Source organism: Orycteropus afer, unplaced genomic scaffold, assembly GCF_000298275.1.
Source record: "Orycteropus afer afer isolate SDZICR_OR568_19922 unplaced genomic scaffold, OryAfe1.0 scaffold00036, whole genome shotgun sequence".
NCBI lineage: Eukaryota > Metazoa > Chordata > Mammalia > Tubulidentata > Orycteropodidae > Orycteropus > Orycteropus afer.
The window spans coordinates 4,336,750-4,360,186 of record NW_006921623.1 but is presented as its reverse complement, the minus strand read 5'-3'; the positions used below and the strand labels follow the sequence as shown (position 1 = coordinate 4,360,186).

Genomic DNA, 23,437 nt, shown 5'->3' with positions numbered 1-23,437 from the left:
AGAGGATGGATGGTTTAGTGAGTCTCAAAAAGTTAAACATAGAATTACCATATGACCCAGTAATTCTACTCCTAGGTATAGATCCAAAAGACTTGAAAGCAGAAATACAAACAGAGACCTGTATACCAACGTTCATAGCAGCACTATTCACAATAGCCAAAAGTTGGAAACAACCCAAATGTCCATCAATGGGTGTGACTGGATAAACAAAATGTGGTATGTATACATAATAGAATACTATTCAACCATCAAAAGGAATAAGATACATGTTGAAACATGGATGACTATCCAGAACATTATGTTAAGTTAAAGAATCCAGATACAAAAGGTCACATAGTGTATGATTTCATTATCTGAAATATAAATAGAGGCAGAAATAAAAACCAAGCCTCCTTGGCCACCCACTCCTTTGAATAGATAAATTCACAGAGACAGAACACAGATTGGTGCTTGCCAAGGACTGGGGAGAGGGGGAAATGGGGAGAAACCACTTAATGGAGAAAGGGTTTTACTTTAGAGTGATGGGAATAGATGGAGGTGGTGGTTGTACAACATTGTGAATATACTAAATGCCTGAACTGTTCACTTTACAGTGGTTATGGACCTTTTACTTCAATAAATCACTATCTTATTATTTTTAAAAGAAGAATGCAGATGGGAGAAGGTAATTCATAACACAAAAAGCTATAATACTGATGGTGGAAGGGGAAGCCACACTGGTAGAGTTATTTCTCTACTCAAAAGGACCTGCCCAGTTCTTTAGGACTAGCAATTGCAAGCTCCAGATTACCCTTTAAACATTACGTCACATTCTGAGTGCTATGATTGACGAGGATATTGATAGGTTGTAGTGTGACCAGGAAGATTGGCAGATCTAAAACTGCACCATTTGAAAAGCTGGGATGGTATAACCTGCGAGAGGGGACAGGACATGATAGCTCTCTGTAAACGTGGGAAGGGCTATCATGGGGGAAGAACAGATCTCCTTGTTGGCTTAAGAGGAATTTTTCTAGTAGTCTTAGCTGCTCAGGGAAAGTCTGAAGTAGGAGGCCGTGAACTCCCCGTACAAGAGGTAGACAACCGGGGTATTGCACAGAAGATCCAGGTGAGGCCTGGTTCTAGGCCCTTTACCTTTGGGCCTCTGGGGATGTCTGGGTCTCTCTATGGAGACAGGGAAAGATAGTCTAGGGAATCAGCTCCCAGTTTTGTGATTTAACATACTCTTTCCATTGCATATAGAAGTCTTGAGCCCCTCTATTCAGTGCAAGAAGCAGGGGGCCCTTCGTAACTCTTCTCTCAGCCCCATACAGGCTTCCTGCCCACAAACCAGAGCAAAGAACTTAAAAACAGTGCCCTTCCTCCAGGCCATTCCCCAGCCTCCAAGGGCTATGCGACCTCTTGTGTCCACAAACTGGGAGCTTCAGCCCTCTGGGCTGCTGTATAGCTGTGTTTAAGGAGGTAGTCCACTAACAGAGGGCAGCCCAGGGCAGCAGGTTCCCTGCCCCATCTGCTCTCCTCCTTCTTCCACTCGCGCTTGCTTCTTGCTGTGGCCCACAAGGTCTCTCTGCTCCACTGAATCACAGTAATAAACACGATTGAACCCTCACTGAGTGGAGACCCTGCAATGCCCCAGAGGGCTTTCTGAGTTGAAGGCAGATCCCAAGAATTCCTTAGAGAGATGTTCACGTGCAGGAATACAGGTCTTGACACATGTGCACATGCATACCCACATAACACTGTCATAAACACATCCCAACAGGTAGTCACAAACACAGTGCCCTCATAGCCCATACCTAACCATAAACCTGCACATGATTGCCACACACATACAACCTGACGCTGAATTGTCAATGCATAGACAATTCCCTGACATGGTTGTCTAATATATGTCCACTCACATCTCTGCATTACATAAGTGTATTCTCCCTCTGCATGTGTGTGCACACACACACATCTTTGAAATTTATCTTTTATCGAGAGCTTACGTGCTAGCAGTATTCTAGTACTTTATATGAATTCACACATCTAATCCTTATGAGATAATCTTATGAGACAGGTACTTAGTATGGAGTCCCTTGGTGGTGCAAATGGTTAATGCCTTTGGCTGCTAACTGAAAGGCTGGAGGTTAAAGTCCATCCAAAGGTGCCTCAGAAGAAAGGCCTGGCAATCTACTGCTGAAAAACCAGTTATTGGAAATCCCATGGGAGCTCTGGTAGCGTAGTGCCTAAGGCACGTGACTGCTAACCAGAAGGCTGGCGGTTCAAACTCACCAGCCACTCCTTGGAAGGAAGGTTGGGCAATCTACTTCTGTAGTGATACTGCCTTGGACACCCAAGGAGGGGTCACTATGAGTCGGGTCTGACTCGATGGCAAACAACAACAACAACAGTGCTACTCTGTCACACATGGGGTCATGAATTGGAATTGATTCAACAGCAACTGGTTTGGACTGGATTGGACTCTTAGTAGTCCCTGGCATCAAAACCTGTGTCTGGATGCATTTCTGACTAGGCTGCCCGGCCTCCCTGTGCCTATGATGGAGCAGGCAATAAGCTGGACTTGCCTGTCGGCTCATTACTCAATGACTCCTCCCAACAACAACCATGAGAAGTATTATCATCCCCATTTTTCAAACAGGAAACTGAGGCTTCAGAAGGCAGCTCTTCCTCCTCCAAGCCTGCACTCCAAGACAGCAAGAGCTGTCTGTCTGTCTGCCATGCCCGCACACCCTACCTGGCTTTGGGAAATGGATGTTGGCTGTCACCAACAAGCTGAGACTTCTTTGTGGTAGAGCAGCTTGGCTTAGCGGACTGCTCATAAGGCAGGCGGTGGCCCGCGAGGATTGCATCTTTTGAGGGGGAAGGGATTGTCTGCACAGTGCTGAGTCCCACATGACAAATGCTAATGGCAGCCACAAAGGCAACCCACTGCTCCAATAGGACACAGGAGACTTTAATGAGATACAACTTCGTCTGCTTTCCTGTAGTATAATTCAATAAACAGCCAGGGAAACTTAATTTCTTTTTACAAAGAGAGGTGCAGAGGAGACTCTCTGGGGACCTTGGGAGCAGGGAGGGTCTGGGAACAGAGGAATCAAGGTGATGAGTATGGGTGAGCCACCCCTTAATATGTCGCTCCTTTCAGTAGGTGGTGGACAATAGGGCTTTTCTCAGGGATCCTGTGGGAAGGTCCTGTGTATGAATTAAGTCCGTCTCCTTCAAAACCTTCTAGTCTGCTTACTGGGCCCAGCTCTGGGCACTGGGAATGGCCAAACTGGGGCAAACTCTGGTAGAGGCCAAAGAAGCTGCCTGAGGACTTCAAGGCCCTTCTGACACCCCACTTTGTAGCAGATGCTCACCCTGTGGGTATCCGGCACCACAGCTCATACTACAGTGTCCTTGTCTCTGTGAGCTGTGTGAGCCTCCCCAGGGTGGAAGCTGTTCTCTTCCCACATTCAGCACAGTGTCCAGGGGCCCACTGCAAATGTTGCAGCTCCTAGGCTACCTCTCTCAGTCCATAGCTGTCCTCACCCAGGGCAGCAAGGAGCCTCAGCTGGGCTTTGAGGCTCAGGACCCTGCCTTAGAGCCCTGCAGATATTCTATGTACCTCCTTCTGGTTCTGATGGGGCCTTACTGTAGGCTCCATAGACAGGAGAAAGGAACTGGGCTGAAGCGCAGTCAATCCTCCCCTCACTCCAGGGCCCTCCCCAGGGCAGCAAGCCGAAGGGAGAGGAAATCAATTTCAGAAACAAGACAGTTGTCAGAATCCGATGTAACTGGTTCCCGTCTGTGAAATTACTCACAGGCCGGCTCCTGTCACCCCTGAGGTCCTGCCCCGACCAGCTGCTATTTACATTTTAATTTGATCTGAGAGGCTGATAGATTTTAAAAACACCATGGAGGCTGCTCTGCTTCCACGCTCATCCCCAGTGTCCACAGACTTTGCAATCACTCTCCAGCTTTGAAGGTGGTGTTCTGGGCCCTACCTGGTCCCTCCCTTGCCCCTCTACCCTCCACTTCCCTCTGGGATCCCACCTTATAAGCTCAAGTGGGCCTGCACCCAAGCATCCTTTGTGATGAATTTCTGGTTAAGTAGGTGGCCTGTGATTATCATTCCCTACATTGCTGTTGTTATTTGCTGACATTGAGTCAGCCCCCAACTCATGGTGACCCCATGCACAATGGAACAACACTGCTTGGTCCTGTGACATCCCCACAATGGGTCTGGGATCGTACCACTGTGATCCATCGGCTTTCATTGGCTGATTTTCTAAAGTAGTCTCTAGGCCTTTCTTCCGAGTTTGTCTTAGTCTGGAAGCGCCACTGAAACATGTTCAGCAACAAAACGACACACAAGACTCTACTGACAGATACGTGGTGGCTGCATGTGAGGTGCATTTGGCCGGGAATCTAATCCAGACCTCCCATATAGAAGGTGAGAAAGAAACAGAGGCTCAGAGAGGCTGAGTGATTTAACTAAGGTCACACAGCTAGTGAGTGGCAGGAAGGACACCAAGTCCAAAGACGCCTGACAATTTACCTGGGGCCCTTCCCTTTGGTCTTAGTCCAGCTTGTCCTGCCTAACTGTTTTTTTCTTCCCCATTGGGCTTAGTCTCAGGTGTAGGAAAGTGGGTAGGAATGACTTAGTATAGACTAATCCTTGTGGGGAATGCCGAAGGATGTTGACACCTGGAATAGAGGTAAGCAGGTGGGGGCAGGCTGTTGTTGTTATGTGCCGTTGAGTCGGATCCAACTCATAGTGGTACCTCCTTGGGTTTCCGAGGCGGTATCACTAGGGAAGTAGATTGCCCAACCTTCCTTCCTAGGAGTGGCTGGTGGGTTTGAACCGCCAGCCTTCCGGTTAGCAGTCAAGTACTGCGCTACCAGGGGCAGGCTAGGGTTGGCTAAGGCTAGAGGAGAGCCAGGAGTTAGGCTTTCTCTGTCTCTCTCTCCCTCCTTGTCTTCATCCTGGTGATTGGAGCTCAGCTGGTGTTTCTGACAAGTCCCCAAGTCACCACGGAGAGAAGATTCAGTTATGAATACTCAAAGGAGAGGCGCAGTGTGTTGGGGAAAGAGTATGGAAGGAAGGGCAGAAATACCACTGGCTGTTGAGAAAGGGCTGATAAAGTGCCAAAGAGGCATGGAAGGGAGCTTTCTGAAAGGAAGCTTGGAGCTTCACTCCCTTGAGGGCACAAGTGTAATAACACCATAGTAATTTACATGTACTGAGGACTTACTGTGTGCCAGGCCAGAGTGTTTATAAGTACACTAACACATTTAATCCTCACAACAACCCTATTTTAATCCTCATTTTACAGATGCGGAAACAGAGGCTTAGAGAAGTTAAGTAAACTGCCCAAAGTTACACAACTAGAAAGTGGTAGAGCCAGGAGTGGCCCCAGTGTATCTCATTTTCAGAACCTGTGGCCTTACCCATAATGGGATATGGGTCAGAGAAGGGCAGGAGACAGGTACCCAGGGATGGGGTGCAAATTTCAAGCTTCTCTGAAAATATTGATCTGGGACTTGGGAGATGGAAGGGTTAGGCTTGTTCTGCTCTTCACCAGGGGATGGTTTCAGGGGACATAGGTCTGTGCCTTGCTTTTCCCGTTAGGGGGGTAAACCTAAGTACAGGTTCTCAGGCTTGACCACATCTAAGAATCTCCTGGGATGCTTTTTAAAAATATTGTTGCACAGACCTCACCCCTAGAGGCTCTCATTTAATTGGCCCAGGGTGGGGCCCGGACATACGTATAAAAGCCCTCCCACCCCACACCCCACCCTCTAAGTGCTTCTCACACATGGTCTGGGGGAAGAACCACAAAGCAGGATGATGTTCCGTTTCCACTTCCCATTCTACTAGACTCTCCCTGAGATTGTTTCAGGATCTCTCTTCCTTCCCTCCCCCTCTCTGTGCCTCAGTTTCTCCTTGTAGTGGATCTCTGGTCCTCCCCTTTGCCTTAGGCAGAATGACATCAGATTCAGTAGGGTGGGAAGTAGGGTAGCAAAGTCATGGTGTTCTTCACTATCCCCAAGGATAGGACTTCACTTTTTCAGGAAGTCCTTCTGGAAGTCTAACTGAAATCTCTCTAAGAGTCTTAGAGAGCTCTTTGCCTAAAAGGATGCTTTGGGTATGCTAAAATGCCTTTCTGAGAGAGGCTTTTCCAAGGGGCAGCAGGTGAATTGAAACCTCTTGGAGAGCTCTGCAAACCCACCATTTCAGGGAAGGAGCCGCCTCTGTTCAGAGGTTCTGGTCCCCTTTTGTTTCTGAAAGGATTACAAGCACCCAGGAGAGGTGAGTGAGCCCCTCCTTCCCCCAACCTAGCACATGCCCCTCCCTCTACCCCAAGGCTTGTGTCTATGCTCCTTGTTAACAAGATCCTGACAAGAACAGAGCCCCATTTGGTGGTGTGAGATAAGCTGCCACAAAGGGGCATTGTTGGCACGTGGGGTGGTCGGCGGGCGGTTTGTGTGGGGGTAGGGTGGGAGAAGCTCGGAGATCAGCCTCAGCAGCAGCTCCAGGCCTCCCCTGGGAAGGGCTGATGGTGGTGGTGGTGGGGGATGCCTTCTGGTGCCTGCTTTGTTTTCCCTTCTTAAAGAGCCAGGGCTATGGTGTTGTTAATTTGATTGCACCCACTTCGGCTTCTTGTCTCCCCTGATTAGCCAAGCTCCACCTGAAGCATGAGATTAATTCAAATTGCATGGAAGCAATCAGCCTTGGCTCTGAGAGTTGTGGGGGGTGCCTGGGGAGCTGGGGGGCCCATGGGATCCTAGCTGTCCACTGCCAAGAAGCAGGGGAATGGGGTTGGGGGAGGGGAGAAAGTCAGAATAGTGTGTATGTGAAGGGGGGTCATGGAGAATGGTGGGAACTTTCAGACCTGGACCTAGTTCAGACCTGTTTGTGCTGCACAGGGGTCCCATCTGAGACCCCCCAACCCACCAGACCTTACTTTCCTCAGTATGAAATGGGCTACTTGCCAAGGAGTGCAAACATAGGAGAGGGAGTACTCTCAAATGAGGGTGGGGGCCTGGTTCTCCCCTGCCTCTGGTCCTCTACTTTCCCCAGAATGTTGGAAAAATGATAGTAATAATAAAAATTGATGACATTTATTGAATGCTTATTATGTACCACATACCGTGGTTAATGCTTTACATGAATTATCTCATTAAATTCTCCCCTCCACAACCCTTGGAGGTGGGTAGTATTTTTATTCCCATTTTCAGAGATGAGAAAACACTCGTGGGTAGTATTTTTATTCCCATTTTCAGAGATGAGAAAACACTCAACTCTGAAAAGATTCTGAACTCAGAAACAAAAAGGCAACAGCATCTTTCTTTGATCACTTGGAAGGTACTTCAGGGTCATTGCTGTGAATACTCTAGAGCTGGAGTCTGCCAACTTTCTATAAAGGGTCCAACAGTAAATATTTTAGGCTTGCTTAGCGGGCCACACAGTCTCTGTTGCAAACTACTCAGCTCTGCCTTTGTACCTTGAAGACAGCCATGGACAACAGGACATAAATGAATGGGTGTGGCTAGCTTCCTGTAAAACAATTTATTCTGCCCATACTGTTCAGAAAAGAGTTCCTGGGTTGTGCAAACGGTTAATGTGATTGGCTGAGAGCTAGAAGGTTGGAGGTTCCAGTCCACCCAGAAGTGTCTTTGGAAGAAAGACTGCTTGGCAGAAATCTACTTTTGGAAAATCAGCCACTGAAAACCCTTTGGAGCACAGTTTCACTCTGACATATATGGTATCACCATGAGTCAGAGTCAACTCGACAGCACTGGTATGGTACACTGTTTGAAAGGGCTTCAGTCATAATTGGGGGAACAGTTCTGCCCTGAAGAGCAGGGCTGGGAGTCAACTCTGCTCTGGCTAATAGTGCTGACCTGTTGCTGTCTATAGTAGATTCTGCTTTAGTTTCTGCTGCCTGAATTTTCTTACCTATTAAATTGAGTCACCCAATGATAACCTTGACTCCCTTTTGTCTTGCCATGTCTTACTGGCACCTTCATCCTGACTGACATACAGGATGCACATAATTTTGTTATTCATTTGATCTGCTGGAGCTGAGCATGGGGAAGCCCCTGAATGCCACCTTACAGCCCAGACCCATGTGGAAACTCTTTAGTGCACATGGTTGTTGGGGGCTGCAGAGGTAGAAGATGAAGTGGTGATGGTGTGCTTTACGCCAACACTACCTAAAGCCTCTAAGAAGGAGATAAGGGCCCAGATGAGACCTGTGGGGACAGGCCCTTTTAAACTGGGAGTGAAATTTGTATTGGCAGGCTTATTCCTCCTGTCAAGGGATCTGGGTTGTTATGGTGATAAGAGGGAGTGGGGCTGGGAGGGGATTGGTCTACCTGGAGATTTTTATCCTACCTTGAAACCTTTGTACAGAAAATTCTCTTTGGGACCGTGTTTGAGATGTAACATAATGTGCTCCCCTGATGTTCACATCATGAGCTAGTAAAGTTTCCCACTTTTTTGGGGGCTCACACCTGCCTTATTCTTTTCTATAAAACCCAGAAATACCTAAGGCTACAGCTTCTAAAAGGTAGGTCCCAGAACTGATAACACACGTCCTGCCAGTTCCCCACTGGCATGGTAGAATGTGGGCCACAGTTAATCTCTATTAATGTCTTAGGAAGAAAGGAATAAGATTATGACCCCTCTGAACAGAAGCGCAAACTGATTCCCTCAGAGAGGAAGGGACTGCCCCTTACCAGCCAGTGAAAACCCTATGGAGCCGAGTGGTCCAATGCTACTGTGCAGAAGGCAGCCATTATTAGTCAGGGTCAACTCAATGGCAGCTAACAACAACAATGGGGAACAGGGGGAAGATAAAGTAGGACTCCTGTCTCCCTGGTCAGGGCTTTCCTGTCCCCTATGTGATCTACTCATTCTGGCCTCTGTTATGGATTGAATTGTGTCCCCCCAAAATATGTGTTAGAATTAACCCCTACACATGTGGATGTAATCCCAGTTGGGAATAGGGTTTTGTTATGTTAACGAGGCCATGTCAATGTAGGTGTGTCCTAACCTGAATCACTCCTGAATCACGAAAAGAACAGATTAGATAGAAGGAAGCCATGTGAAGATTGCCAAGGAGCTGAGGAACACTGGGGCTACAGAAGCTGAAAGAGCCAAGGATCTCCTCCCAAAGTTGAGTGAGAGACTTCCCTATAGCCAGTGCCCTGAATTCAGACTTCAGCCTCCTGAACTGTGAGAAAATAAATTCCTGTTCTTTAAAGCCACTCACTTGTGGCGTTCATGTTATAGTAGCATTGTTGTTGTTGTTATGTGCTGTCGAGTTGGACCCAACTCATAGTAGCATTAGGGGCACTGTAAGTCAGAACTGACTCACTGGCAGTGGGTTGAGGAAACTAAGGCAGCCTCCCTGGGCTCTGCAGAGGGGTCGGGACCTCCTGGGCTGGCCCACCCCGCAGACATGCAGGCAGGAGCACAGGGGGGTTTGCTGACCCTTTTGCTCTCCAAGAGGACAGCTGCAGGGGCAGCCTGGCCTGAGGAGAAGGCGTGTGTGTCCAGCCTCTGCTCTCCTTGGTTAATGACCAGAGGTGAATTGCCCAATAAGCTAGGTAAGCACAGGCTTACTTGTGTTTCCTTACTAATCTTCATGACAATTTCACATGATGTGGTGAAAAACATGTGAAACTGTTCACTACAGGTTAGTAAGTAAGAACAGTAAGCCTGTGCTTACTTGGCTTACTGGATACGATGTCCCCGTCAGGGATTGTAAATGTGAAGAGGCTTTGATTCTGTAGGAAGGTGCTGTGGGGTTGGAAGACAGACAGATGCCAGCCATGTCCAGAAGCAGAATCTTCGACGTGGTGAAAAAAATGCAAGATTGTTCACAACAGATTAGTAAGTAAGCACAAGTAAGCCTGTGTTTACTTTGCTTATTGGGTAATCCAACACTGGTGATGAAGCAAGAGACAAAGTGTTCTCCTGACTCTATGAAGTCTAGAAATCAATAAGGCCAAAGAGCCAGCTGGATAATCATCGCAGTGGAAAGGGGTCCTTCCTGCCTTCTCCTCTTGCCTCCTTCTCCACCAGAGGCTGGAAGGCCAGGCCCCAGCTGTGTACAGGAGACCCCTGGCTTGGTATAGGTCAGAGTGGGGACCGCTCAACTGCCCCCTAGGCAGGTGAGGCTAATTACTGCCTACCACCCAGGTGGAGAGAACAAGGACTTTGCCCCAAATTACAGGTGAGGCAGGTCTAGGCAGGTGAGGCTGATACTGCCTACCACCCAGGTGGAGAGAACAAGGACCCTGCCCCAAATTACACAGCTGTGGCAGTGGCAAGAGGCAACCCCAGGTCAGTGTGATTCAGAACTCAAGCCTCAGCCCCCGCTGTGTTGCCCACCATTGTGCTCACCACTTCTTAGGCTCCCTGTTTGCAGATCCAGTCCCACCCACCCTGACTCTGTCAGGGAGAGAGGAAAACTGAAGGGGAGCTGTGACCCCTGCATGGTCAGCCAGCCTGTTATCCCCAGCAGGAAAGGACTAAGTGGGCTAAGCCTCTGTGCTAAGCTGGGCTCTATAGGCAGAAATTCTTATAGAGGGAAGAGAAGACTCAGCTGAGCCCTCAAAGAGCTTCATTCTAGTGGGGCTATATGGCCCATAAACAGGAAACACACAAGAAAACCATGAGCAAGTTTTTTTTTTTTTTTTTTTTAAACCTCTCTGTGCCTCAGTTTCATTGTCTGCATTGACAGGAGCCTTATGAACATGCGTGTGGACATCTCAATCCACATGTCCAGGCTCCATCTACATGCCCTGCAAACAGCCATCACTCAGGTCTAGGGACATGCTGGTGGCAGGGCTCATTCTTGAGAGAAAAGACTGGGGAAGAGGTGCTGGCATGTCCTAGAAATAGGCTCAGGGATTTGCTCAGGGAATTTCCTGGCTAACCAGAGCATGGTCCACAAAGGGAGTTGTGGGCTATGAGTTGGCATTTTCTTTGGCTCCTAGACTTCTAGCTTGTGGGAGAGGCAGGAATTGAGAGCCTCTAGATCAGAGGGTCAGGAGCAGCAGCCCCTGTTACCTGGCTCTAAGACAGGCACTGTTATGCCTGAAAAGGAGTAGTTTCCTTTGGATCAAATTGAAATGAGGACTATCTCAGATCACTGGGTATAAGGTTGTCTTTTCCAGGGTTTTGCACCCTGACCTCTGTACCAATGGTCAGTCACTAGCAGGTGACCTGGTTGTAATGGTTAATTTCATGTGTCAACTTGGCTGGCTATGATTCTCAGTTGTTTGGCAGATATTATGTAATCATACTTTGTGATCTGATGTGGGCAGCCAATCAATTGAAAGGGGAGTATCTTTCAGGGTGTGGTCAGCATCCAATATATGGATGTTCTGGCAAAGCTTGTCCCATCTTGATTCTCCATTGGACTTGTCATCCTCTGACCACTACTTCTTGGAATGTGAGCCAGTAACCTGCCATCTGACCTGCAGATTTTGGGTTTGTCAGCTCCTATAATGATGTGAGTTGGGAGAAGCCTCCAGCCTGATGCCTGACCCACAGATTTGGGACTTGCCAGCTCCACAACTGGGTGAGCCATTTCCTTGAAATAAATCTCTCTCTATATATAACTTCAGGAGCTCTAGTGGTGTAGTGCCTAAGGTATTTGACTGCTAACCAGAAGGCTGGCCATTCAAACCTGCCAGCCACTCCTTGGAAGGAAGATTGGGCAATCTACTTCCATAGAGATACTGCCTTGGAAGCCCAAGGAGGGGCCACTATGAATCGTATCCTTGAAATAAATCTCTATGTATACACTTCACTGGTTCTCCTTCTCTAGAGAACCCAGCCTAAGGCACTGGTCTACTCAAGTACAGGGGCTTCCTTCTTCCATGCCTAGCTTCTTGCATTCCCACCCCCTCACTACAGTTTGGCTCCATTCTCCTCCCCCTGGATTCCAATGACTTTGCAGGCTGGGTATGTGCTCTGGAGTGCTCTTGGCTCTCACTTTAATTGGCCTGACATTCTGTTAAACAAACAAATCAAAACTCAAACCAAACAAAGAGTCTTTACGGGTTTAATTGACCATGAGGCTTTGTCTGTAGCCCCACCAACCGAACCTCCACAAGGCAGAGGAGACTGAAGGATGTAACAAGACCTGTCTAATAAAGCAAACTGTTGCACAAGGGGAACAGATCAGGTCCCAGGAGGCATTTCCCCTCAAAGAGGAATTGAGAGGTGATGCCACTCAAATCACTGCCATCTTCCTTCTACCCTAGATGAAGCAGTTTGGCTTTGTACTTGACTCTCATGGAAGAATTCTCTTTTAAGATGTTTTATTTATTTATTTTTCTCACACATCAGTCAGTTGTTGGAGGAATTGCCTCCTCCTCCTTTCGGTCATTCTCTCTCTCTCTCTCTCTCTCTTTTAATTTTGAAAGGAGACAAAAGTCTGGCTCTGTGAATGTGGTATTTCCCTCTATTAATTACATTTATTTTCAACCAGATTCTGGGAGGTTCCCTGAAAAGACCACAAATGCTGCTAGAATCATTGATTGTCTGAGCTGGAAGGGACCTTGGAGATCAGCTAGTGATGAGATTCTATCCAGGCCTCTTATTGTAGGGATGAGGAAACTGAGGCCTAGAGAAGGGAAGAAACAGTTCAAGGATACATAGCCAGTGAGTGTAGTACCCAGTTTTTTTATTCTAAATCTGTTCTCTTTCCACCAAATTATGAGTACACAGAGGCAAGTTCAAAGTCTCAGTTGGGACTATATTACTCATGACCTGTATCCTATCCCTTAACTTTTCTGAGAAGGAGTTATTGCCGGCCAACCTCACAGGTAAGGTATGGGGAGCAATTTACAAGCTGTAAAGTGCCATACTTGTGAAAATGGCTAGGCTGAGTTATATGCTCAGGCACTCATGGGCTCAGCCCACATCAACACTCTGGGAGTCAGGAAGGAGGGGGAACACTTGGGCCTGATGTTGGTCACCATCAAGGATGTCCAGAGTCTCAGAAAACCACTTGCCCATTCTAACACAATCTTAGCTCCCTGGGGTCTCTCAGACAGGGGCTGTATGATAGTTGGAGCTGTGTGTCAACTTGGCTGGACCACAATTCTGTGTGGTTTAAGCAGTTGTGATGTGGTTATTCCCGTGATGGGATCAGGTGAAAATGTTTTGAGCAGCCAACCCGTTGAAAGGGAGTTTCCCTAGGGGTGTGGCCTGCTTCCAGCATATTTATGGACATCCTGGGAAAAGAGACATTCTTCTGTGGATCGGGATTCTGTTGTGCTGCTTACAACTGTCCATGAGTGAACAATCCACCATTTGGCCTGGAGATCTTGGATTCATCATTCATTGGAGTCAACAGCCAGTATACTGCCTGCCAACCTTGAGCTCCTCAGTCCCTGCAGCTATGAGAGTCGGGAAAAGCCTCCAGCTTGACGTTTGATCCAAGAACTTTGGACTTGCCAGCCCTTATAAGTGTGTGAGCCATTTTCCTAAGATAAATTTCTCTTTCTCTCTATAAGCTTTACTGGTTTTGTTTCTCTAGAGAATCCAGTCTAATATATTTGGTACCGAGAGTGGTTCTGGTTACCTAGTGCCACTCTGACAAGAATATGTACCACAAATGGGATGGCCTTAACAAACAGGAGTTTATTCTTACAATTTGGAAGCTTGAAGTCCAAGTTCAAAGTATCTGGCTCCAGGGGCTGGGTGAAAGCCCCTCAGCCTTGGGGTCCAGCTCTGCCTCCTGCTCCTGGCCCACAGAAGCTAGAGGCTTTTCTTCACTCATTCAGCTGCTGGCTACTGAGGCTGCCAAGCCCAAGGTTGGCAAGTAAAAATGCACAGTCCTGATGTTACCAAACCACATGGCAGGCAATTAGTTGAAGTCTATTGTAAGTCCCAAGGTCGGTGCAGCATGGTAGGCTGCTGAACAACGACACGGCTACATGCGGGGTCCAAGCGTGCCATAAGCTAGAGACTATCCCCAAGGCTTCTCCTTATATACAGGAAGCAGACCACATACCCAAAGGCAGCTACTCAGCTGCTTGTGGTAGATTCTACCATGGAGTTGATTGCCAGCCTCATCATGGGGAATAACTACCAACAGCTGCCCAGCAACTCAACCAGGCCCAGCCAAGTTGACACACAAACATAACTACCACAAGCTGCATGGCAATTTTCTAAGAACTAGCTCTGGAATTCTGACTCCCACCAGATCCCTGGGTTTCTGGAAATCTGGTTTGGTGCCTGGTGTCAACTGTACATAGAAACTATTTAGCTTCCAAAGCCCATAAATACCTCACGTTTCATTCTCCTTGTCCATTCTCTCTTTCATTCACCGACAGATACCCTAAGTTTTCACTCAACGGATGACATTCATGGACCAGCATTCCTGCCTCCATACCCTCACTTGTCCTGCTTCTCCTCCCAAGAATGGAATGAACTTTGCTCCTGTTGGTACTTGTCAAAACCCTTCTCATCCTTCAAGCCTTACTTTTGCTATACCCTTTATATACACTCACATTTAGAATTGATTACTCTATCCCTGATTCTCCTCATATCGTCTAGTTTATAGCTTTTTAAGGTACTTTTTTTGGTGTGTGTATTAGGGTCTCTATCACTGGAATCCAGGGGGAGGAGAATGGAGCCAAACTGGGTGGTGAAAATGATTTATGTTTGACTACTAACCTAAAAGGAGCTCTGGTGGTGTAGTGCCTATGGCATTTGACTGCTAACCAGAAGGCTGGCAGTTCAAACCCACCAGCTGCTCCTTGGCAGAAAGACTGGCCAATCTACTTCCGTAGTGATACCGTCTCAGAAACCCATGGAGGGGTCGCTATGAGTCAGATCTGACTCCACAGCAGTGGTTTTTTTTTTTTTAAATAGTTGTTATGGGTATATGTCTATTTCTTCTTCAAGATTTAAAATTTCCTAAGGACAGCAATTCTATCTTACTTACTGATAAATTTCTAGCACCCAAACCTAAATAATTGCTAACAATTACTGAATGTGTATTTTGGGCCAAATACTGTGGTAACTGGAGTCCCTAGGTCACACAAATGGTTAATTGCTGGACTGCTGGCTGAGAGGTTGGCAGTTCGAATACACCCAGAGGTGCTTCAGAAGTAAGGCCTGGCAATCTGCTTCTGATTTCAAGGTCACAGCCTTGAAAACCTATGGAACAATTCACTCTGCATACTTGGGGTCACCATGATTCAGAATCAACTCAACTGCAACCAACCACAGCACTGTGGTAATTGTTGAAAGTTCATGGTCTCATCTAAATCTTACCAATGAGTAAAAAGTATTATAATCTCAAACTTACAGAGGAGAAAATTGGGGTTTACAGAGATTATTTTCCAAGATCTCACAATTATCGAGTGGGAGAACTGGGATTTGAGCTCAGGCCTTACTCATTCTGAAGCCTGTGTTCTTAGCAACAGAACTTTGTTCCATTTAGTGAGTGCTCAGTCAACATCTGTTGAATTATCATTGACAACAGTGGGGATCAATAGTGTACATATTACCCAGTGGAGGCCAACCATAAATGTCCAATTTGATACTTGCACGCTATGATGTATGTTTCCTTTAATATATTTACTTTCTAAATTCTATTTGGCCAAAGTAGGGATTACAGTCAATTTGCCTCCTGAAAGTTCAAAAAGTACAAGGTGGAGCCATACTGGGTCAAAAATTTGCCAAGTGTTTAGAAGATGCTGATAAGTCTGGAAATGGCTTTGTTAATGGCAGGTTCTGCAAGTAGGCCAGGAGGAGTGCTGATGTTGACTCGGGGGGTTTGAGATGAACTAAGGGATGACTAGGAATCATTTTCCACCAGTAATCCTGATGATGACCATGTGCCCATGTTCTGAATATCCTCCCCTACCTATCTTTAAAGTAAAATAACAGTCGGGGGAGATAGAAGGATGAGGGAGAATGACAAAGGAAGAGGGCAGAATAAGAAAGACAAGATCTTCAAGGGGAGTACCTCAGGGTACGTTACCTTGGAACAGTATGCATGGAAATTCTCAGAGAAGGTCAGTAACTCCCCACCCCCACCTCTTCAGCACTGTTACTCTTGTGGGATCTTCTGGCAGGCAGATCCATGTAGAGTGCTAGGCTGCTACAGAAAGACAGACCCTCCACTCCAGACAGAAGTCCTGGCCATTGCAGCTGTCTGCAGCCACTTCAATTGAGCCTCAGATGCCCTTGGCCCTGCCTCCTTCTTTCCTGCTGGTCTGGCATAGGGGCCTCTGGTATGGCTGAGGTAGGGGACTGGGGAGAGTGTGGCTGGAATGGAAAGAGGCATCTGTGGCAGAGAAAGAGTGTAAGGGAAAAGGGCAGTTGATAGAGCACATGTGTGTGCAGAGGGTGTATGAGAGAATGTGTATGTGTGAGAGAGCAAATGGAAAACAGCCTGTCAGATGAGGGTTATATGAGGGTACACAAGGGAATGTGAGGAGAGAAAATGTCTATGTGGTGATGTAGGAGGGTGCAGGAACGAGGAGCTGGCGGTACAGAGAGACTGTGTGAGGAAGTGCGTGAGAGACACTGTGTGTCGACAAGCGGAGTGTGTGAGGGAAAGTGCGGTGAGTGGGAAAATATGACCCAGAGGTGTTTGTGAGACTAGCAGCTGTAAGAAAGGATTATGTGTGTGCCTTACTGAAGAAAGAAGCAAAGGAAAATGACAAGGCAGATGAAATTAGGGCAGTGGGGGGAAGGAATGAAACAAGGTCCAGATTCTGCCCATAAGTGAGTGGTTGGGTAAGAAATTCCCCTTGGAATAAAGGGGAGACCAGAGGTTAACACCATAGTGTGTGTGTGTGTGTGTGTGTGTGTGTGATTTTGTGCAGCGTGAGTTCATGAAGCTGTCCTGGATTTGCAAATTGAAGCACTCTGAAGAGCTAAGAGTTTCCTAACTGTTGCCTGGGTTGTATAGAAAAAATGCAGGCCCAGAGAGGTGAAGTGACTTGTCTAGCCCCCACCCCCACCCCAAGACATCAGGGACGGTCTGATGTGAGCCTGGGTCTCCTCACACGCAGCCCACCTCCTAGTCACTGCATCATGTGTCACCATGTTCCTTCACTCTTTCATCTCTATAGAGAAACCATTGGCCACAAAGCCAGCAGCCACACTTGCTCAGTGGAATCCCCTATCTTACAGAAAAAGAGTAAAAACTAAAGATAAGAAAGAAAGAGAGAAAGAAAAAGAGTCTGAGGGTTTGGCTCATCTCTCCTGCTGGCAGTGGGGAGACAAGGATCAAATACCAAGGATGGTTCCACGAGGTGCCTACTATTCCTCTCGCCTCACGCAGGCAGAATTAGCGAAGTTCTCCCTGGCTGAGGGATGTAGATTGATTGCCTGGTTTTATTAAGGACAAAGTGCTTTTTGATAGTGTGAGGGAAGCAGCTCCCCAGGGCGGGGATTCCGGCGCCCGGAGCTCCCTGAGCATCGATCGCTGGGGCTTCCCTGTCTTGTGCTGAGCTGAACACGGGCTTTGGTGAGTGATAAAGAAGCTATGATTCTTAAAAGAGAGAACTCCAGGGAGATGCTGGGCAGACCGCACACAGGGCCCTGTTCTCTGCAGCCTTTCTTCCATATGTCCTGGAGAGACTGCTGTTAAGAATAATCAAACTGGTAGCTAAATATTTGATGGCCTACTGAGTGCCAGTTACCATACTGGTTGCACTACATATACATTCTGACTTACTTTTTACACAGGCACTGTGGTTGTCCAGTGGTTGAATTCCATGTGAGAAGCTGACTCCTGGCCAATGCACCTTATACACAGCCACCATCCCTCTGTCGGTGGAGGTTTATGTGTTGCTATGATGCTGAACATGTTTCAGCAGAGCTTCCAGACTAAAATGGACTAGAGAGAAGGCCTGGCGATCGATTTCCAAAAACCAGCTGATGAAAACTCTCTGGATCACAAAGGTCTGATCCCACTGTGCATGGAGTTGCCATGAGTTGCCAACAGATAAAAACCTCTTCACATGAAACATAACAGGTTATGTACCTTTATGATCCCCATTTTGTAGATGAGGAAAATGATATATAGGCAGGCCAAGTAAATCAATCAAGGTCATACAGTAATTAAGTCCCGCTGCTCAGATTCACACTTGGCTCAGTCACACAATGGACCTCAGGCTCTTATCACCGTCCTCCTTGGCTTATGGTCCATTTCCTGACCGAGGGCCAGACAAACACTGTTCTGACATGATTCCTGAGACTCATTACACAGAATCCTGAGAGTGTAAGGGGACAGGCTCACCTGGTAGGAATGTCTGTATGTGACTTAAAATAATTTAGGGAGAACAAATAAATGGTGGACTTCCAAGGCCATGGGGCCAGCTCTGTGTCCTGGGGATTTTGAAGCCATAGATACAGTACCAAGTTATTATGAGTCTTATTGCTCCTTTGCCTTTTCCATTAGGAGCTCTGCTGGTGCAGTGGTTAAGGCATTCAGTTCCTAACCAAAAGGTGAGTGGTTTGAACTCATCAGTGGCTCCACGGGAGAAAGATGAGACAGTCTGCTTCTGTAAAGATTTACAGCTTTGAAAACCCTATGAGGTAGTTCTACTCAGTCCTTTAGGGTCGCTATGAGTCAGAATTGATTCGATGGCAGTGGATTTTGAGTTTTGCTTTTTCCAAAGCATCTCCCTTTTTCTGTTATTAGTTCCTGTGTTATCTACAACAATATAGTGAGGTAAGTGGGCTGGACATGAACCTTTGGTACATGTGAGGAAATTGTAGCACAGAAGTAAAGTGACTTGCCCAAGGTCACAAAGATCATAAAGGTAGATCTGAAATTGGAACCTAGGTTTTCTGACCTTAAGGCCTTTCTCCTACAATCTGTATATGGTATCTTCTTTTCTACCCCATGCACAGCTTGAACACAAGTCACCCACCACCCACTCACTGCCATCAAGTCAATTCCAACTCATAGCAACCCTAGAGGACAGAGTAGAACTGCCTCACAGGGTTTCCAAGGCTGTATATCTTTATGGAAGGAGACTGCTATATCTTTCTCCTAGTAGGTTTGAACCATCAATCTTTTGGTTACCAGCAGAGTACTTTAACCACTGTGTCACCAGGGCTCCTTTAAACACAAGCAGGTATATATTAAGTAACAAAAATAAATTGTTTGATCTGACTATTCAGATTGAATTGCCAACACTGACATTGTAGTAAATGGAATATAATATCACAAGATTCTTTGATACAGCAAATCAGGAGTTTACCATGACTGGGGTGGGGCCATTCAGGATTTAAACTAAAAAAACCTCACTGCCACTGAGTTGATTTTGACTCATAGAGACCCCTCCTTGGGTTTCCGAGGTGGTATCACTACGGAAGTAGATTGCCCAACCTTCCTTCCAAGGAGTGGCTAGTAGCCGCCAGCCTTCTGGTTAGCAGTCAAATGGCTTAGGCACTACGCTGGAATTATTCAGGGTCTAAGGACTCTTTTTCGGGTAAGAGTGATTTTGAATCCTCCACCTGAGGGTCCCAAGCCCACCCCTGACTAGGAAGCCTTCTGGTCTCTCCTTCACAGATGGAATAATGGAAACCAAGGGAGTAGTTAGAGTGCAGAGCTGGGCCTTGGCCTGTGATGGGGGAGGGGGGTAAAGGGAGCACTGCATGGGGGAAAGGACTTACTCTTGACAGTGAGGAACATGGACTTGCTGATGTCGGTACCCACACCATTGCTAGCCTGGCAGAGGTAGTAGCCTATGTCCTCCTCCAGGACGTGGCGGATCAGCAGTGAGCTGTTTGGCAGGATCTGGATGCGGCCGGTGAGGGGCACTGGGTGGTACTGCTGGGGGTTTCCACTCCCTGGAAGAAGGCAGCAATTAGCAGGGGCTGTGTCTGTGACAAGGAGTGCATTGAGTAGACTGGTGTGGCCCAAGGAATGGCCCTGGTACCTTGCTCTTGCTCATTTAGGGTCATTTTGTAGCAGATTCGTACAATCCCCAAAGTGGCCAAGGGACTACCTCACTCCTGCAGGACAACAAGAGAGACTCTCACCAAGGTCTGCTCCGGCTCGAGGTCTACAGTAATAAGATGGATTGAGGGGCCTCAGCTCAATGCCTACTTTGGCACTGAACTTCTTTAGGATGAATTCCTTAGACAGGAAGAAAGAGTTGTTTTTGGTCAGTTGACAACTGGCAAGGGGAAGATTGAATTCTTACATGGCAGTTGTCTGGGAAAGAGGCCAGCCATCCCCCAAATGTGCTTTGTGGCACCCCCTCCAATGCCCCCAGTTTCAGCCATGGACACAGTATAGTGTAAGAAATTGGCATAGGGCTGAGTTAGATACTAAATGAATCTCTGGGGTAAAATTGGCTCCAAGAAGGATCAAGATCCCAGAACTGGTTGAGCAGTGGGGAGCAGGGAGCATTTGAGACATGGGGACTCCAGAACAGGGGTGGGAGAGAAGCGTATATAGACCAAGTTCCAGGGCTGGAGGCAGGAGAGGGAGGTCAAATCTATAAGGATAAGAGGAACTTTGGTGTCAGCATGACAACTGACCCTGGTCCACAGACCCTGGCAGTGCATGAGGGGTAGCCTGGGGTCCTCTTAAAGTTCAGAAGCCAGGGCCCCCACCCAGGGCTAGGGCCAAGTCCCATCAGAGCATTCTCCCCTCCCCTTCCCTGGCCCTGCTCTGAGATCCTGGTTAAGCCAGGGGCTTACCCTTGGCATGCTTCCACATGACCTTGGGCGGGGGGTAGCCATCCACCGAGCAGTTGAGCACCCCGGCTTTGCCATAGATGCCATCCTGGTTGTTGGGCTGCACCACAAATCGAGGGGGCACTGTAGAAAGAGGGATGACAGGGAGAGACAGATCATCTCAGTCTTTGATAAGTCTTCCGGGGCTTCAGGCATCTTTCAGTCATTGTCAGCCCTGCCTGGACCATTCTAAAGTTGGGGGCAGCAGCTCCTGAAATCGAAGATGCTAAGAACTTTTACTGAGTACTGGGCTGGGAGTTGAGAGTCCTGAGTTCCAATCTTGACTTTACTAATTACTAACTGAGCAAGTGTCCCCTTCCCCCATTTAGGGTCTTGATCTCCTGCCCTGGAAAAGAAGAGGTTTGGATCTCCTGATCTTTAAGGCCCTTGCCAGAAGCAACTTCCCATGAACCTGTGATTCACACTCATAATCTAGAGAGACAATGCTAGCAGCTGGCCAGAGGTGCCCTCCCTCCCCCATCGCTGGTCTGTCCCCTGCTCACCACGCACGATGAGCTGGCGCTCACGGCTCACGGTGGCCGCGGCATTGCTGGCGATGCAGGTGTAGTTGCCATTGTGCTTGAGAGAGACACTGGAGATCTGCAGGGAGCTCATGAATTCCTTGCTCTCGATGGTCACGCCTGAGCCTGAAATGATCACCTGTCCATCCTTCCTCCAGGTGATGCGGATGGGCATGTCCCCCGAGGACACCACACAGGGGATGTAGAGCAGCTGGCCGATGGAGGCAGGTGGGAACTCGAAGGGTTGGATTAGAGGGGGCACTAGGAAGCCAAGAGGAATACTGCTGTCAGAGTCCCCACTGGCCCCAGCCTGGCTACTGCACTCACCACTGGCCTCACCTATGGGCTCTGGGAAGCCTCCCACCACCACCTTAGAGTGGGCTTTGAATAGAGTTCCTCCAGGATGACTGTTCTCCTGTGTAGTATGCTCTCCTATGTTATCCCAGAAGTGCCTGGCTGCCTTGCAATTGGCCCCTGGCTCTATTCTCCATGTTCACCCAGGCCTGGACTGCCTCCTTGGCCTGGACCCCACTGTCTCTGTTCAGGGGGTTGGCTGGCCTGTATATATTCTGACCTCCAGATTTATTCTGGGATTTGACTCCCTACTAGGTCCCTGCTGACCCACTGTTCAGCTCTCACCTCATCTTCCCTGCCACTCCTTGGCACCCCTGTGCCCACTTTTTCATCCCAGGGATGCATCTCATTGCTCTCTGTGGACCTGGGATGAGTAGAGATGGTGTGCTCCAGATGGCAGAAGAAGGGCTGGTGCTGAGACTGTTTCCCACACATGCCCCATAGCTGCTCATCTCAAACCTCAATACTGTTCTCTGATCTCCTGCAGAGATCTCACCACCCAGCCCAGCCCTTTCCATCCATCAAGTGTTAGGACAGGGGAATGGAAACTCACAGCACTAGTTGTTTCAGTTGGATGCTTTATACACATTATCTCACTGCAGACTCTCACCAATAATGTGACATGAGCTTAACTGTCACCATTTTACAGATAAGAAAACTGAGGCTCAGAGAGGCAAAATTATTTATCCTGGGTTATGTGGTCATAAGAGGTGATGGTAGGATTTGAAACCTGACCTATATAATCTCCAAATGGAAGCTCTTTTCATTATGCTGCCCAGTTGCCCTCTTAGCTGTTGAGAGCTGCCATGGAGTCAGCCCCCTGCCTCGTGGCCACCCCATGCACAACAGAATGAAACACTGCCAGTCCTGTGCCATCCCTATGATTGACTGCGGATTGGACCATTGTGATCCATGGGGTTTTCGTTGGCTGACTTTTAGAAGTAGATTGTCAGGCCTTTCTTCCAAGTCTTAGTCTAGAAGCTCCACTGAAATCTGTTTAGCACCTGAGCAATACGCAAGCCTCCACTGACAGATGGGTGGTGGCTACACTTGAGGCACACGGGGCAGGAAATGAAGTTGGGTCTCTCATATGAAAGAGGAGAATTCTACCATTGAACCATAACTGCTTTCTGCTGTCTGAGAAAGCCCCCACAATGTCTAGACCAGAGGACCCCGTTAGCTCATAAGTTGGCTCCTCTTGGGTGGTAGCAAAAAGCAGACAGGGAGGCCTGTTGTCTTTGAGATAACCAGTGGGTTGGGCTGGGCAACTCAGCCAGGCACAGCATCCTCCACACAGCTCCCTCCCCTACTGCCCACATCTCAGCCCCTGGGGGGCCTGTTTGGAGCCTGAGTCAGGAGAGGATGAGAGATGGATCCTCCTTTCTCCACTCTGACTAGAGCATCAGCCATTATCTTTATGATAACTCAATTAGGCTACAGCGACTTCCTCAGCAAGTGGGGGGAGGAAGAGAGTGAAGGAGACAGACAATTAGCTTAACAAGGATGAGCACCCAGTAGATGAGATCCCCTTTCTGCAGTCAAATAATTAAATTACAAGGCTATCCACAGTCCTCTGGCCTTCTCCCAGGCACCAGCCCCACCCCTCTTTGGAAGTCTGCTACTTTCCACCCTATGTCCACCCAGACTGGGCACAGCAAGGCATGAATCCTGAGAAGACAAGGATGGATGGCATTGTATGTGTGTCTAAGGTCCTCCCTGAACGCTGAGGATTTTGGGGGCTCAGTTGGAAGCTTCCTCTGGAGGGAGGACAGGTGTTGAGATAAAGAAATCCTCAGCAGCCCTCTGGATGCCTGGTAGAGTTCTTGAC

The 23,437-nt window shown here is 47.9% G+C and overlaps 1 protein-coding gene across 1 annotated transcript in view; it reads right to left on the bottom strand.

Annotated features, from left to right (window-relative positions):
• The window catches only part of DSCAML1 (DS cell adhesion molecule like 1), a 518,667-nt gene that overhangs the window by 72,749 nt on the left and 422,481 nt on the right, over positions 1-23,437 (bottom strand). The window contains exons 12-14 of the mRNA XM_042780350.1: positions 21,238-21,516; positions 20,699-20,818; positions 19,664-19,840 (exon numbers count right to left, since the gene is read on the bottom strand). Coding sequence (XP_042636284.1) covers positions 19,664-19,840; positions 20,699-20,818; positions 21,238-21,516 — 576 coding nt within the window. The remainder of the gene's footprint in view (positions 1-19,663; positions 19,841-20,698; positions 20,819-21,237; positions 21,517-23,437) is intronic.